The following is a 14,902-nucleotide window of genomic DNA, read 5'->3' as shown; positions in this document are numbered from 1 at the left end:
GAAAGGCTCTACTGTTCCATGAGAGATACTGAGGGCCCAATGATCCAACCACACCAAACTGAGAGGGAGAGAAACAAACATGAAAAGAACCCTTTGTATTTTTCTTTTTAAAAAGGTAGAGGGTGTGTAAATATAGATAGAAGGGGAAGGGCAAGCATCGTCAGCAGATATTTTTAAAAATTCACTCATTATCTTTAGAAAAGTGAATGTTTATGTCCAGCCCGATTCACATTACAATGAACAACAAGAGGGGGGGTAAAAAAAAAAAAAATGGCCGCTTCTCTCAAAACTTGATACTGTTCAACAGTATAGAATCCAGTTTTTAAGCAGTTTTATCTGCATCGTCAGCTGCGACTCAATATTACCTAATGATGTAAACTTTGATAATGTGGAGGTGAGAGATGGGAGTTTATGGTTAAATTACCAAGCGATAGCAAGTGGGGGGAAAAGTAACTAGTTATATTACATCTACAGAAGATAAAAAGCAGTTTTGCATAAAGAGACGTTCAACTCCATAATGCAACAGGTGATAAACAATTTTCAAAAATGGTTACTAAAAACCTTTTAATTTTAATCATTCTAAAACCCTTTTCTATTTGATTTTATCCTAGTTTTTCTGGCTATCAATTAAAATAAGTTTTTACAGCAAGATTCTAGATTTGCGATATTTTGACAGCCAAAAATTTTTCCATACAAAAAAAAAAAAAACAAAAAAACATTTCATTGTAATCTCCATTTAAATTAAATGGACCCCCCCCCCCTTTAAAAAAAAAAAAAAAAAAAAAACAGAATCACTTAGTTTATTTTGATAAAAGAAAAGAATCATGGCCGGACATAGATGGATTTATTTGGAAAGGGGGTCTGGTGTGTCAATGTGGCGGGGATTTACATAAATTTTATGTCACAGCAATTAATCTTATATCATACGATCATTGGAGATCGTAGAGAAGGTTTTAATTCTTAAAAAAGACTTACATCAAGGTACAAGGATTCTCCTGTCAGATCATGCATACACACTCGTTAAGACAAACTGTCGGGGGGGGGGGGGGGGGGTTATAGTAAAATATAAGTATGCAGCAAAAAAAAAAAAAAAAAAAAAAAAAAAAAAACACCTTGTTTTGGACAGATTCTGCATTCAGGGTTGGACAATAGAAACATACAAAGGATATAACCAAGTCAATTTACCCACTGGTTAAAATCATTTTCTTATGGTAAATTTCGGTAAATTATTCTTTTACATGACATTTAAATTTTTATTTTAATATACCAGATTTGAAGTCCATTAAACCATATAAATAGAAAGTCAAGGAATTTTTTTTAAATCAAATGGATTAAATTCAATGCAAATCTGGTATATTTGAATTTTTAAAAGGCGCTTGTGCCCATATTATCACGCCTAAATACTCTGAAAAAAATGAAAATTTGGGAATATTTATTAATTGATGTGGAATACCTATTATAAAAAACAAAAAAAAATCTATATGCCTAGATTCCAAATGATCAGTGAATCAAAGAATGAATTATGTGCATACAAATAGAAGCACATTTTTATTCTAAAAAGAAAATGACATACTTGAAAACCAAACTATATTTAGTGTTGGAATGTTTCTTTTAAATATGAAAACATTGATCACTTATATTAGTGGTTAGCAAAAGTATTTGGTACAGTTATTTTTTTGTATTTCAAAAAATACAAAGCTAATTTGAATGAAATTTTCAATCTTTGAACAGATTATTTATCTAAAAATAAAATGGAAATGAAGATATTAGTTGACAAATATTTACACAAAAAAAAAAAAAATAAATAAAAAATAAAAAAAATCAAATTGCCCATAAGCAAAAGTATTTAACACAATGACAAATTTCATTCTTTGGCAGTGATTTTTTTTTTATCTTGCTACAATAAGTCAACCAATCAGAAATTTCATTCTTAAGCAGCCATTTAATCTGGCTACAATATTTCAACCAATCAGAAGGCACCCAGGATTCCAGCTCCTTACAGGACACTGCGCAGGTTGCTTCTTTCATTACGATTTTAAAATGGTTAAAAACAAAGGAATTGACTAGTGATATGCACCAGGAAATCATAGCAAGGCATGAAGATAGAAACAAGTACTGGAAAATAGCTCGTTCATAAATATTAATATGAATCGGATGACTTCTGGAACAAAGTTATTTGGTCAGATGAAACAAATTGAGCTTTTCAGAAGAAAAATGTGCACCCGTGTCTCGCGGAAAAAGGGCACAGAATTGAAACCATCTAATATTTCCACCATAAAATTTGGGGCTGCTTTTGTGCAAATGGTGATGGAGGAATGGAAATCATAGAAGGGAAAATAAATGCAGTTGTCAACACATTTTTTCAAGACTGCTGCAGATTTAGGATCTGGTCGTAACTATCTTTCAGCAAGACAATGATCCCAAGCACAAGGCTAAAATAACTATGAAATGGTTTAAGAATAATGTGATAAGTGTTCTACAGTAGCCTAGCCAGTCACCTGACCTAAATCCCATTGAAAATCTGGAAAAATTTGAAGTTAAAGATGCATGCAAGAGATCTCAATATCTAGGAATTGAACGTTTGCAAAGAATGGCTGAAACTACCAGCAAGTGCTTGTAAGAAACTAATAAGCAGTTATGGACAGCATTTGGAGGCTGTAGGGCAGAACAGCGGATATCCAAGTATCCAAGTAAATATTAGTGAACGCATAAGGTAATTTGACTGTTAATATTTATCACGTATTTCTTCATTTCCGTTTTATTTTTAAATATCTGTTCAAAGAGTGAAAATTTCATTCAAACTTGGTATTTTTTGAGACATACGAAAAAATAAATGTACCAAATACTTCCCCTACCCACTGTGTGTGTGTGTGTGTGTGGGGGGGGTCTTGCAAAAACTTTCAACAGAGACAATGGAACCTGATGAAACTAGTATCGTTTTAAACCTCGACCCTTCGGGCGACAAAACAGAAAAATCGGCCCAAAACATTAATTCGTCCACTGGGTAATTTTTTTTTTTTTTTTTTTTTTTTTTTACAAGGAGGGGGTCGTTTTTTTTTTTTTTTGCATCACCATTTTTGCAAGTCAGCTGAATTGACTTTGCTTAATTTCAACGTTTCGAACTTCTGGTCGTATGGCGACATCGGCAAATACGTCACTTTCCTCTTTTACATCAAGGGTTAAGACCTGCCTACTACCACTTTTTTTGCAATAAAATTAACAGTTGTTTTTTGTAACTATTTTTCTTTCAATAAAATTATTCAATACCAGATGTTGGCGTTATCGGAAATTCTTTAAACAAATCTAAAAGAACAAAACTTATCCACATGTTCTAAGACCAAGAGAATTTTTCATTAAGGAAAAATAAAATTTTATTGGAATGTGCACTAAAAACACCAAGTGCTGTAGGTTTTGTTTATTACTGCTCCATGACTTCAAGCTATTAAGACAGGCAACCCAACCTATTCAGCATTTTCTTTGTAACTGAAATTTGATGACAAGGATCAAATTAGTGAACAAGGATAAGCAAGAATCTCAAAAACTAAGGAACATAAATCCTCAACTTCTGATCACATGATGCCTTTTAGGAGGGGTTCACATTTAAATAGCAATATTTACTTTCCCTTACTTTACTTATTCTAGGAAATTGTAAGTGCAAATAAGAGGAAAACCAAATTTTAAATTTAGCAGGACTCACGGATTGTAGATGGCGGAATTTACCTAAATTAAGATATATGGCTTTTCCAGAATTAAGCAACCTGCAAACATTACAAGTTAGCTGGATGTGTGAACTGCATTGTAGGTCTGACGGGAGAAACAACCATTTATAATAAAGTACCTCCTGTCACGGACAAGGTTATATAAGGAAGAGGTAGGCAAAGAAAACTAGTGATGAAAGCTATCTAAAAGTAAACATTGCTTTAAGTATTTCACCATATGAATTGCATTGGTAATTGTAATGCTAGTAATAATAAACTGCATCTACTACATAACAGTTGGTGTAAACAATTGTTACAATAACATTTTCATCTAAAGAGATAAACAGCTTCTCATCTTTTAAGCTTTTGTTTAAAAAAGCCTGAAATGAGTATTTAGCAATTTAAATGCTAATACAGTAGAAGCCCGCCATACTGCATTAAAAATTAGTAACAAAGTACAGTATATAACCAAATAACACATACCGTAAGACGGGGCAAATACCATAATTAGGAGAGAAAAAACGTATTCCACACCGTAATCAGGAGAGGGGTTGAAAAAAGAGAAAGTATGCTAGGGCCACTGTATCCCAGGGTTCTACTTGCATTTCATTCTTTTCTCTTTTCCAAAGTGATTAAAATGGCTGGTAAAAAAAGCAAATGGTTTCTGCAAGGTTCCAATTTTTTTCTCACAAGTTAGCTTTACTTTAACATTAATGAACTTAAAATCGTGTAATAAGGTCAGAAATATAAGTGATAACTTTGTTAGAATCTTTGCAGAGAACTCAACCGGTTTGTAAATTAAAAATTATTTAGAGCTAGAAAAGTACATTTACGCATTTTAGGTAAATATTGCCAAAAAGTTAAAACTAAATATACATGCATTATCTACTTAATACAGTTATGTGCTAATGAGAGTTTATAAGTATACAAGACAAATACTACACTTATTGGAAATGATCCCCTTTCTGCATATATGGTTTTTCTATGTCGTTGAAGTACTAAGAATAGAGGTTTCTATTTTAACTGATTTTGTATAATGCATAAACCCATTCCAGTTTATTACATTTCATTTTTAGTCTTTAAATTTTTTTTTTTTTCCAACTTTTAATTCGAAAAGCTTTTTGTTAGACATGACATTTATGCAAGAGAGAAACCCTTTAACTTTATGCTATACTATATGACATGATGCTACACCATATTCAAAGTGTAGGAAACAATCATCCCGATAGTATTATATATGTGTACATGTGTGTATGCGCAAGATATTAACGATCAGCTCTATTTATGAAGACGAATAAGAATGAATGCTCCAAATGACATTTATGCAAGAGAGAAAGAGAGAGAGAAAAAAAGGTCAAGCAGATCCTGGAGACCATGTATATGCATTTAAAGAGACAAACTCAACAGCTCTTAACCTCATTTAATTGTTTTTGCTGGGGATGGGGGTATCCTACTGGTTTCCAGACATTCACCCATTTTAACTGCATGGGCACACAAATGTTATAATCACAAAAAATTTAATGTTTAATCTGCTTTCTTTGTCAACCTCTAAAAGGCAGAAATTTTAAACATTTTTTTTTTGCAAACTTTCCACTTGGAGCTTATGTGAAATATCAAAAAGCTATTTTATAAGTTAATCAGAAAGTTGACATAAGGTGTTAAAAATTAATGCAAACCTCAGTATTTCACCATTTAACTGGGCAATTAGGAGAGAGAAAGAAAAGGCGTGTGGCTGCCCGGGGGGGGGGGGGGATAGTGTATAGGTAAATCACGACAGAAGTTTTTGTTATAACAAGCTTGTCTATAAGTATACAAGTAGAAAGCAAATTCAAAAGGACACCTATGCTTTTGCTTTATCATTTTGACCCATCACACATTCAAAAAGGTTTTAAAATTCAATCTTGTCGGATACGATTGTATTATGCAATTAATATTTTTCAACATTTTATTTGTATTTTGAGAGCATTGTCAACAACAGCATAAATTTTTTACTCCCCACCCCAAAACATTTCTAAAGTCTTACTCTAATCACACAATCTCAATATAAAAGGCAGATTATTTTATACCTCAAAGCGACAGACTATTCTTCTGCAATTTGTTTTGTACAAAGAACTAAACTGCAGAAATAACATTTGTGCTAATTGTATCTGCTTTTATCACGTCTAATATTTCTTTCACGGCATTTTATAAATTTTCAAAAATTTTACTGTTTTAGCTGAACTAAAAAGTGATGTCTAATATTTTTTCTTAAAATACAACCAGTCTGATAAGCGTTTAAATTTGTTGATAGCTTCAGCAAACGATTTCAGTATAGCATGTTGGGGGTGCAGGGGAAAATACAGCGATAGTACATAACTGTATGCAGTGGTGGTGGTAGTATGTGTGTGGAGGTGAAACGCACGATTTAATGTAAAAAAAAAAAAATTTTGTTTAACATCCACTCCTCTTGCCAAAATTGAATACTTTTGTCAAAGTTAATATCACAACTACTTAAAAGCTTTTCAAAAAGACGGGAGCAAATATGGCAAAGAAAAAAAAGAGAACATATCAAAAGATGACCTACATCTGTTAAGAGCATATCAAAAGATGACCTACATCTGTTAAGAGCATATCAAAAGATGACCTACATCTGTTAAGAGCATATCAAAAGATGACCTACATCTGTTAAGAGCATATCAAAAGATGACCTACATCTGTTAAGAGCATATCAAAAGATGACCTACATCTGTTAAGAGCATATCAAAAGATGACCTACATCTGTTAAGAGCATATCAAAAGATGACCTATATCCATAATGCAAGAATCTGTTCATAGAAAGACTAGAGCATTCGATGTAAAAAGTTTACACATATAGCATTTTCCTAGAAACAGGATTGGTACTCTCTGGAGGCTTATGGAAACTACAGGCATTTTTCAAATATTTTACATGAGAAATAGGATTCAAATTATTTAAAAAGATTTAACATCTCAGATGCTATGTTGCGAGAGACTGACTAACCTCAAATTTACAGTTTGGATCTTACCCGAAATAATAATAATAAAAAAAAAAAAAAAAAGTGGAAATATTAGATTTTAGTAGATTTAATTCCTAATACCTGTATCGTGTCAGTATATATTTATACTTGTACATATAATGAAATTAGAATGTCTGCATGTATATTCCTCAACATAACGGTTTTACATGTAAAAGTGTTCCTATAAACAAAAGATATAGTCCAAGTTTATAGCTGATTTCTAAAGAGAACCAATTGAAATCAATGTATAAGCATATGTATGAACGTATATGAATAGTTAAGTGGTTAAGATATTGGGCTAAGGCTGTTAAACCCTTTAACATGATGCTACACACCATATTCAAAGTGTAGGAAACAATCATCCCGATAGTATTATATATGTGTGTATATGCAAGACATTAACGATCAGCTCTATTTATGAAGACGAATAAGAATGAATGCTCCAAATGGGAGAAAATAGACACCAATGAAGGGATGTTTAATTTATCCAGTTTCAGTGTTGGGAGGTTAGTCAAAATTTAAAAAAAAAAAAAAAAAAAAAAAAAAAAAAAAATCATTGAGATCACAGGATGAAAAGAATTTATTTTTCATTGGAGAAATTTAAAATTTTTATGCACCAAGCTGGAAAGAAAAAAATCTGGACGAGTAAAACTCCAATTCTCACCCAACCAACCCACTTGCCAGCCAGTTTGCACCCATAAATTTTATTTGTTTACCGCAATCACTCACCTGTATGTGATTATGAAAACTTAATGATCTCCAAATTAATCAAATGAAATTTTCTTATAAAAAAAAAAAAAAGGCAAGGTTTATATAAAAAAAATTTTATGTAAAAAAAAAAAAAAGGAAATTTTTATAAGGTTTTGGGATTGATTAGGAATTTGCTCATGGTTTTAAGACAAAAAAAAAAAGATAAATTATGTTTAAAAACAAACAAGTCAAATCTAGATATCTCAATTTCAAAATTGAAAAAGAATCGTATCAAAACAGACCTTGCGCATATAAAAAGCTCAATATCCATTTAGATAGAACTTTAACCATTTAAAAAGGGCGTATCCTAACACTGTCATTTTACAGTAAATCTGATCAAAAATGCATGAATAAAAAATTCATTAAACATTTGCTTTATAAATGAATACTTTAGATTTAATACATTGCTGATAATCAAATTTGCCATGAAACAGCAGATAAGATGGGCCTTTTTGAGTATGTATTAACGGTATAAGTGGTCAACCAAAAACTCAAAATGAGTTGACAGCAGACAAAACTTTAACAGAAAATAGTTAAAGTTTTTTTTCTCTCGTCTTTCTGCCAAGTCCAGAAGCAACTAAAAAAAAAAAAAAAAAAAAAAAAAAAAAAAAAAAAAAAAAAAAAAAAAGGGGGGGGGTGTAAATAAAGGATGTAGGAAAATAAGTTTAAAATACAATTGATCATTATTATAATTGTTTTTGTTAATTCATGAATAAATTAAAAACCGGCAACGTTAGTCTCTAGAACTCATGGTGGGTCTTTTGTTAAAAAAAAAAAAAAAAAAAAAAAAAAAGCCCCTACTGGTTGTTTAGTAAAGTTAACATTGCATAGGGCTGACGACTGGGCATATCACAGATGGAAGTCTATCCACTCGGAAAGGTGAATTTGTCCACACGTGGAGCTGGTCCCTGCTGGATGAAGTATCAGATACTTTCTCATACGGGTACCTAAAAATAGAAAAGCTGGTTTAAAAATATGGAAAATAAGGTAATGTTACTACCCCAAACAACACTTGATTACCCGTGTTAGTTTGATTCTAGCTAATGGAATCCCAAATCATTGTTTTTTCACGTTTGATATCTATATATTAGGTAAAATTGATAGAATTGGCTTTAATACACAATTTGTAATTAAAAAAATTTAAAGCATACCTTACGACTGGGTGGCCTGCTAGTAGTTATATAAAAATATTGATGAATTGATCGATTGATTTTACGGCATATCAACCTGTGGTCATTTAATGTCAGAGTTTGTTTTTCATATACATTAATAGTTATATGGATTTATCTGGCGTTCAGTGTCTGTTTATATAGTTAGATAAGGTAATTTTTTTTTTTTTTTAAATTTTGTTGAGTAATCCCGTTATCTTCAGATACTTGAAAAGGGTAGTTGGGTCTACATGAGTGAATATGTCTGTCAGTTTTTTTTCATGATATAGATTCAGTCGTTTTGTTTTCAAGTCTTCGCATCTTGTTAGTATATGATTGACTGTCTATGGTTCCTATTCGGAGTCTTATTATAACTTCCTCCTTTCTGGTCATTCATTTGTTTGGTTTATGTTTTCCTATGGTTTCCTTGATTTGGTAGTTTATTTTTAGTACAGGAACTCCACGACTCTTGCCATACGTTTCTAATATATTTGTCAATGGTTTGTTTTAAATCAGTATGAGGGTTGGTTGGTTTATTGGGGCTTCACGGCATATCAACCACTGTGGGTCATTTAATGCCAAGCTATGTATTTAGTAGAGGTTTTTTTTTTTTTTTTTTTTTTTTTTTAAGTTATGTATTTTTAAAATTTTTGAGTTTTTACAGTTTAAAGTGATTTGAAGAGTTGTATTTTTTTTTTTTTTTTTTTTTTTTTTTTTTAAATATTTGATGATTTGGTGTGGTGTCACCTTGTGAAACAATTCTTTAATTTCGTTTACTGTATAATATTTATTTTTGGTAGTTTTGTATTTTTGACATTCTGTTAATGTTTTATTGTCATCTGTCGCAGAAATTGCATTTTGGTTTTTCTGTTGCTTCGATTAGGTGAGCGTTAATTTGGTATGTCCGATTCTGATTAGAACGATATTTTCTCTTCGTCCTTTTATTGTTGTTTTGTCTTTTATTATGGGTTGGTGTTCGCGTAATTTGTTTTGAGTATATGTGTCCCATTCTGTTTGCCATTTATTTTTGTTATATTCCCTTATTTTTCTGCTGAAATCTGTGTATGGTATTTTGATGTTTGTTATATTTTTGCTAATGGCTTCTTTGGCTAATTTGTCAACTTCTCCATTACCTGGAATACCAACATGACTTGGTATCCAAGCAAAGATTATTTCTTTACCTTTTTCAATAATTTCATTGTATTTGTTCATTATATCTAATATATAAGGATGCTCTATTTCTTCTATAGAGCTACGATGCATGACAAAGAATCGGTATATAATGAATTTTTTCTTATTGTTGTTCTTAATTCAAGTGCCATTTTGATTGCTTGTAGTTCTGCTGTGTATATTGATGCGTTGATGGGAAGTCTTATTTGGAGAGGGTTCTTTCCATCTGTACATGCCGCACCTGTTCCTGTTTTGGCTCCATTTTTTTTTTTTTTTTTTAAATTTTACTTTTGTTAGTTTGAAGAGATCAAGGGGCTCCTTCCTGGGGCTAACACTTGATTCTATTATAGTTTAAATTTATATCCAAGGGCTTAAGAATCAGTGTATATTTGTGTTGTACTTTTCTGAGTTCACCCAAGCAGCTTTTTATTAAGTTGCTGGTATTGTTTTTTTGGTATTTAGTAAGAGTCAGATCAGTGCTTGGGTCTTTTAAAGTCCATGGTTGTTTCCTGTGTGTTACTTACGGTTTTCGTTAATTTGAGCTAATATTTCTTTGATGCGATATCCAAAAGAAGGTATGTTTTTTGATTTGCTGATATGAAAGTCTGTATATTGTAGGTTGAAGGGCTTTTTTATGTATTGGGTTGTTTGGATCACTTTGTAGTTTTATTGCGTATTGTGTTATTAATTACTGCCATCTTAAATGTAGAGGGGGATTCATCGGCTTCTATGTATAGGCTTTCCATGGGTGATGTTTGAGATGCTCCCAGACTAAGTCTTAATCCTTGATTTTGTAGGGTTAATGATTTTTGGAGATAGGATTTATCTACGGGTGGAGCTATATGTGATGCAGCCATAATCTAATTTTGATCTTATGTGTGCCTGGTATATTTTTAACATTGTGTCTTGGTCTGCTACCCAGCCTGTTTTTGATATTACTTTTAAAATTTTCATTGCTTTTTTGGCATTTTTGCTTTAAGTTACTGATATGGATATTAAGTTTATTGTCCAGTGTAATACCTAGAAATTTCGTGTGTTGTGCTATTGGGATTCCTTATATTTGTAGCTGTGGGTCCAGATATTTGTTTTCTGCAGAAATGAATACAGACAGTTTTGTTTTGTGCCAACTCAAATCCATTTTTATCGATCAAGTTTTCTATTTTGTTTAAGCATTGCTGCATCTTTCTTTCAATTGTTATATTTAATGCAGAATATGCAATTGAAAAGTTATCTACAAATAATGATCTTTCAAATTGTCGACAATTTGTGTGATTTCATTTTAATTAAGAATAAGGTGGTGGATAATATACTACCTTGTGGCACTACTGCTTCTTGATCGTATTGATCTGATAGTTTCCTTGTCATACTTTGTAGTATCTTTGAGACGGGAAGTTTTGTATAAATATTGCCATATTTCCTCTTATTCTCATATTGTGTACGTCTCTTAGAATTCCATATCGCCAGGTTGCACTGTAGGCCTTTTGCAGGTCAAAAAAGACTGCCATCACGTGGTGCCCGCGTACGAAACAGTCTAATAAATGATTCTAGTCATACTATTTGGTCGTTTGTGCTTTGTTTTTTTCTATATCCACTGATATTTTGATAAGGTTTTTTTCCAGGTACCATATTAAGCGGTTGTTTATCATCCTTTTCATAGTTTTGGAGAGGCAGCTGGTTAGAGCTATGGGTCTGTAACTGGTTGGGTTACTTGCATTTTGGCCTTTGGTATGATGGTTGATTCAAACCAAGATTTTGGTATTTCTCCTGTGTTCCATATTTTGTTATATATGTACAGCAACAGTTTCAAAGATGGTCCTGGTAGTTGTTTTAGGAATTGATAATGTATATCGTCTGGACCTGGAGTTGTATTTCTGCTTTTATTTATTGCTCTTTTTAGTTCTTTTATGTTGAATGATATGTTGTACGTTTCTTTGTTATTAGTTGTAAAATTAAGTTTTTCTTTCTGCTATTTTGGAATGATGTTCAATATTGTTTGTTTGATGAATTTTTGTAGAATTCTTCAGCTAGTAAATTAGTTATTTCTTTTTTGTTTATGCATTTTGTTCCATCAGTTTTAATTAAATAGTTTGCGGTATTTTGTGTTTCTTTTCCAGCTATTTTCTTTATTATATTCCATGTTTTTTTAGTTGGTGTTTGGTTGTTTAGCTGTGAAATAGTTTTTCCAGGATGTTTTTTTTGCTTTGTTTTATGGTGTATCGTGCTTTGGCACGCATCTATTTTTCTAAGTTAATTGTTGTAGCGTTTTGTTTGAATTTTTGAAGGGTTTTTTTTTTTGTTTTTGTTTTTTCTTTGACAGCTTTTTTGCAGGTTTCATTAAACCAAGGGTTGGATTTTTTTGTGGGGTTTGAAGTTTTGTATTGTTTTGGTGGCAATATTGTTTAAGAATTGTGTGAAATGTTTTAGTGGTTCTTTATTTAGAATGTTCGTGTCTAATTCTGTTCTGCATAGATTGGTAAATGTTTCCCAGTTGGCTTTATGTAATTTCCATTTTGGGACTTTTTCTTCCGGTATTTTTTGATTACTTTTAATTATGATGGGATAGTGATCACTTCCATGTTGATCTTCTAGTACATCCCAATGGAAGTCCATATAAATGAATGGAGTGCATATTGTTAAGTCTATTGCAGACATGGATCCATTGGCTGGGTGCATGTAGGTATTTTTACCATTGTTTAGTATACATAGGTTTGTTGTATTTAGGATTTCATTTATTATATTGCCTTTGTTGTTGTTTTGATTACTTCCCCAATGGTTGCTGTGCGCATTAAAATCTCCCATTATTATAAATGGGGGTGGAAGTTGGTTAATTAGCATGTCTATTTCTTTTTTTTTTTTTTTATTGGCCGATTTGGTGGAATGTATATGGAGCAGATTGTGATTTTGCGGTGTAAGTTAGCCATTAGTGCTATTGCTTGTAGTTCAGTGTTTAATTGGAGGATTGTGTGATGTATAGTGTTTTTAATTAGTATGGACATTCCTCCGATTGCTTTGTTGTAGATATATGGGTTTTGTCGTACATGTTATATTCTTTGAATTTTTACTTGTGATTTTCTTTGAGTAGTATTTCTTGTAGACATATTATTGCTGCTGGATTATGTTTGTTGGTGATTTCTAGTATTTCTTCATGGTTTTAGTCCTCTGCAGTTCCATTGTAGGAATGTTGTTTCGTTACGATTTGTAAGATTTTGCATGGGTATTGTTTTTATTTATTTTTATTTTTTTCCTTATCGTCATTTATTGGTTCATGGGATAAGAGGGATATCTTGATTCCTCAGTCTCCATAACTTCTTGGTTTTCGAGTCCTAAAGGCATAGTGTTTTTTTTGTTTCTCTACTTTTGGATTGTGAGCATGGTCGTGGTTGCAGTGTGTTGGGAGTTTAGGTTCATGCACCGCAGAGGTTGTTTCGCTGTTCCGCCGGCCCCTTCTTTCCGGGGCAGAGTGAACGTGACTTGTCCGTTGAATTTTTTTTTTCTGCTATTTTCTTTTTGCCTCTGGTATGTTTTTTGGTGTTTGCTTTTTTTTTTTTGTTTTCTTTTTCAGCTAAAGGGGTTGTTTCTATTGGGTGTGATGTTTGGGTTTTTGGTTCCAGTGAGGTTTTGTTTATATTTATTTTTTTTTCATTTCTTCAATTGTGTTTATTAATATTTTGATTTGGTCGGTGAGGTCTTGGATTTTAATGTCTAAGTTTGTTGCGTGATAATTGTTGTGCTTATTAGTATTAGGAGTATTCTTTTTTATTATTTCTGAATATTTGATTGTTTCAACTTTTTTCCTTGCTGCTGGGTAGGTGACGTTTAGCGTATATTTAGTTTTGGTAATTTTTTTTTTTTTTTTTTTTTTTCCAAATTTCAGTCTGATTTTCTTTATAGTTGGTACATTCGCTCTGGCTACAACAGGGTTACAGGAATGATATACTTGCATATAATGTAGACTTCAAGCATTTGTGTCAGTATGAGGGATCTTCTTTGGTTGGGGTCAATTTTAATGCTTCCTTTTACTGCTTTGTCAGCTCTCATTACTCTCTTAATATGACTAGATCAACAACAAAGATGCTTTTATCGTTAGGAATATCAATTCTATTTAGGGTTTTGGTGATTATTGGTTTGTTGGCTTCCTGTTTTCCAGTGTTTCAAGTACTGATTTGGATCCGAGCAGTAAATTCTTTATCTTTAGAGGAGTCTATAAGATCAATTGCCATACCAATGGCTGATACTTCGGAACTGTAAATGGAGGCTTTGTCTGGTAATCTTGATTTGGTTTGTTCTATTGTGTATGGCTGCACATCTGTCTTTTTGAACTGTCTGTATAAATTGTTGAGTGTTTGGAATACTTATCTTTATTTGGAATTTTTCTTGTATGATTGGATTGGTTTTAGGATAATTAAGTCTGATATTATTTTTGGTTGTTTTGTCAGCCAGTGGGGATATTTAGGTTTTACAGATTCATGTTGTTGCAATGTATTCGGCCTTTATGGATTCTTCCATACGTAGGCTGAATGGTTTTATAGCATTTTTCTTTTCTTTCAAAGAGGTTTTTGTATTGAGGGTGGAAGACATTTACAGGCAGGATTAGTTGGACATGAAGCCAATTTTGTATAATATTGTAGTCCTAGTTTTTCTCTTCTAAGTGACAATGAGGGTTCATCTGTTTCTAAATATAGACTTACCACTGGGGAGGTAGGGATCTGTATAATTTAATTGTAGTCTTTGTCCCCACCCTAGTCTGTGAGCTCCTACCTTTAAGAGTTGGATGGCTTTATATATATATGACGCCCAAATATTTATATTGATCAATTAAAGGTACAATTTCATTGTCCAGTTTCAATATTGGGTCATGGTGCATTTTCTGGATTTGGCAGAAATGGATGGCTTGTTTTTTTTCTTTTGAAAATTAAAACCCATTTTTTCTTTTCCATTTTTGTTGAGACAGTTGCAAATGGCATTCTATTCTTGTAATATATTTTGATCTATAGGGTTATTCCAGCCCAATTCATCCAGCCCCGACACACCCCCTCTTGGATTTTTTTCATATTTACACCATACAAACTTTGGGTTAAAACTAAGAGAAATCTGCAATTTCAGCCCAGTTGGATTTCAGGAA

The 14,902-nt window shown here is 32.2% G+C and overlaps 1 protein-coding gene across 5 annotated transcripts in view; it reads right to left on the bottom strand.

Annotated features, from left to right (window-relative positions):
• Positions 1 to 7,274: 7,274 nt before the first annotated feature.
• The window catches only part of LOC145296093 (serine/threonine-protein phosphatase 4 regulatory subunit 1-like), an 80,362-nt gene continuing 72,734 nt past the window's right edge, over positions 7,275 to 14,902 (bottom strand). For 4 of the 5 annotated variants that reach the window (XM_080142262.1, XM_080142270.1, XM_080142247.1 and 1 more), the window contains one exon: positions 7,275 to 8,409. In XM_080142262.1, the coding sequence (XP_079998388.1) occupies positions 8,398 to 8,409 (12 nt within the window). In that variant the 3' untranslated portion in view covers positions 7,275 to 8,397. The remainder of the gene's footprint in view (positions 8,410 to 14,902) is intronic. The other variant, XM_080142240.1, reaches the window with a different exon arrangement.

The sequence above is a fragment of the Euprymna scolopes genome, chromosome 2 (assembly GCF_053919585.1).
Source record: "Euprymna scolopes isolate OS-2025 chromosome 2, ASM5391958v1, whole genome shotgun sequence".
Classification (NCBI taxonomy): domain Eukaryota; kingdom Metazoa; phylum Mollusca; class Cephalopoda; order Sepiida; family Sepiolidae; genus Euprymna; species Euprymna scolopes.
This window is presented reverse-complemented; position numbering and strand designations above follow the sequence as displayed.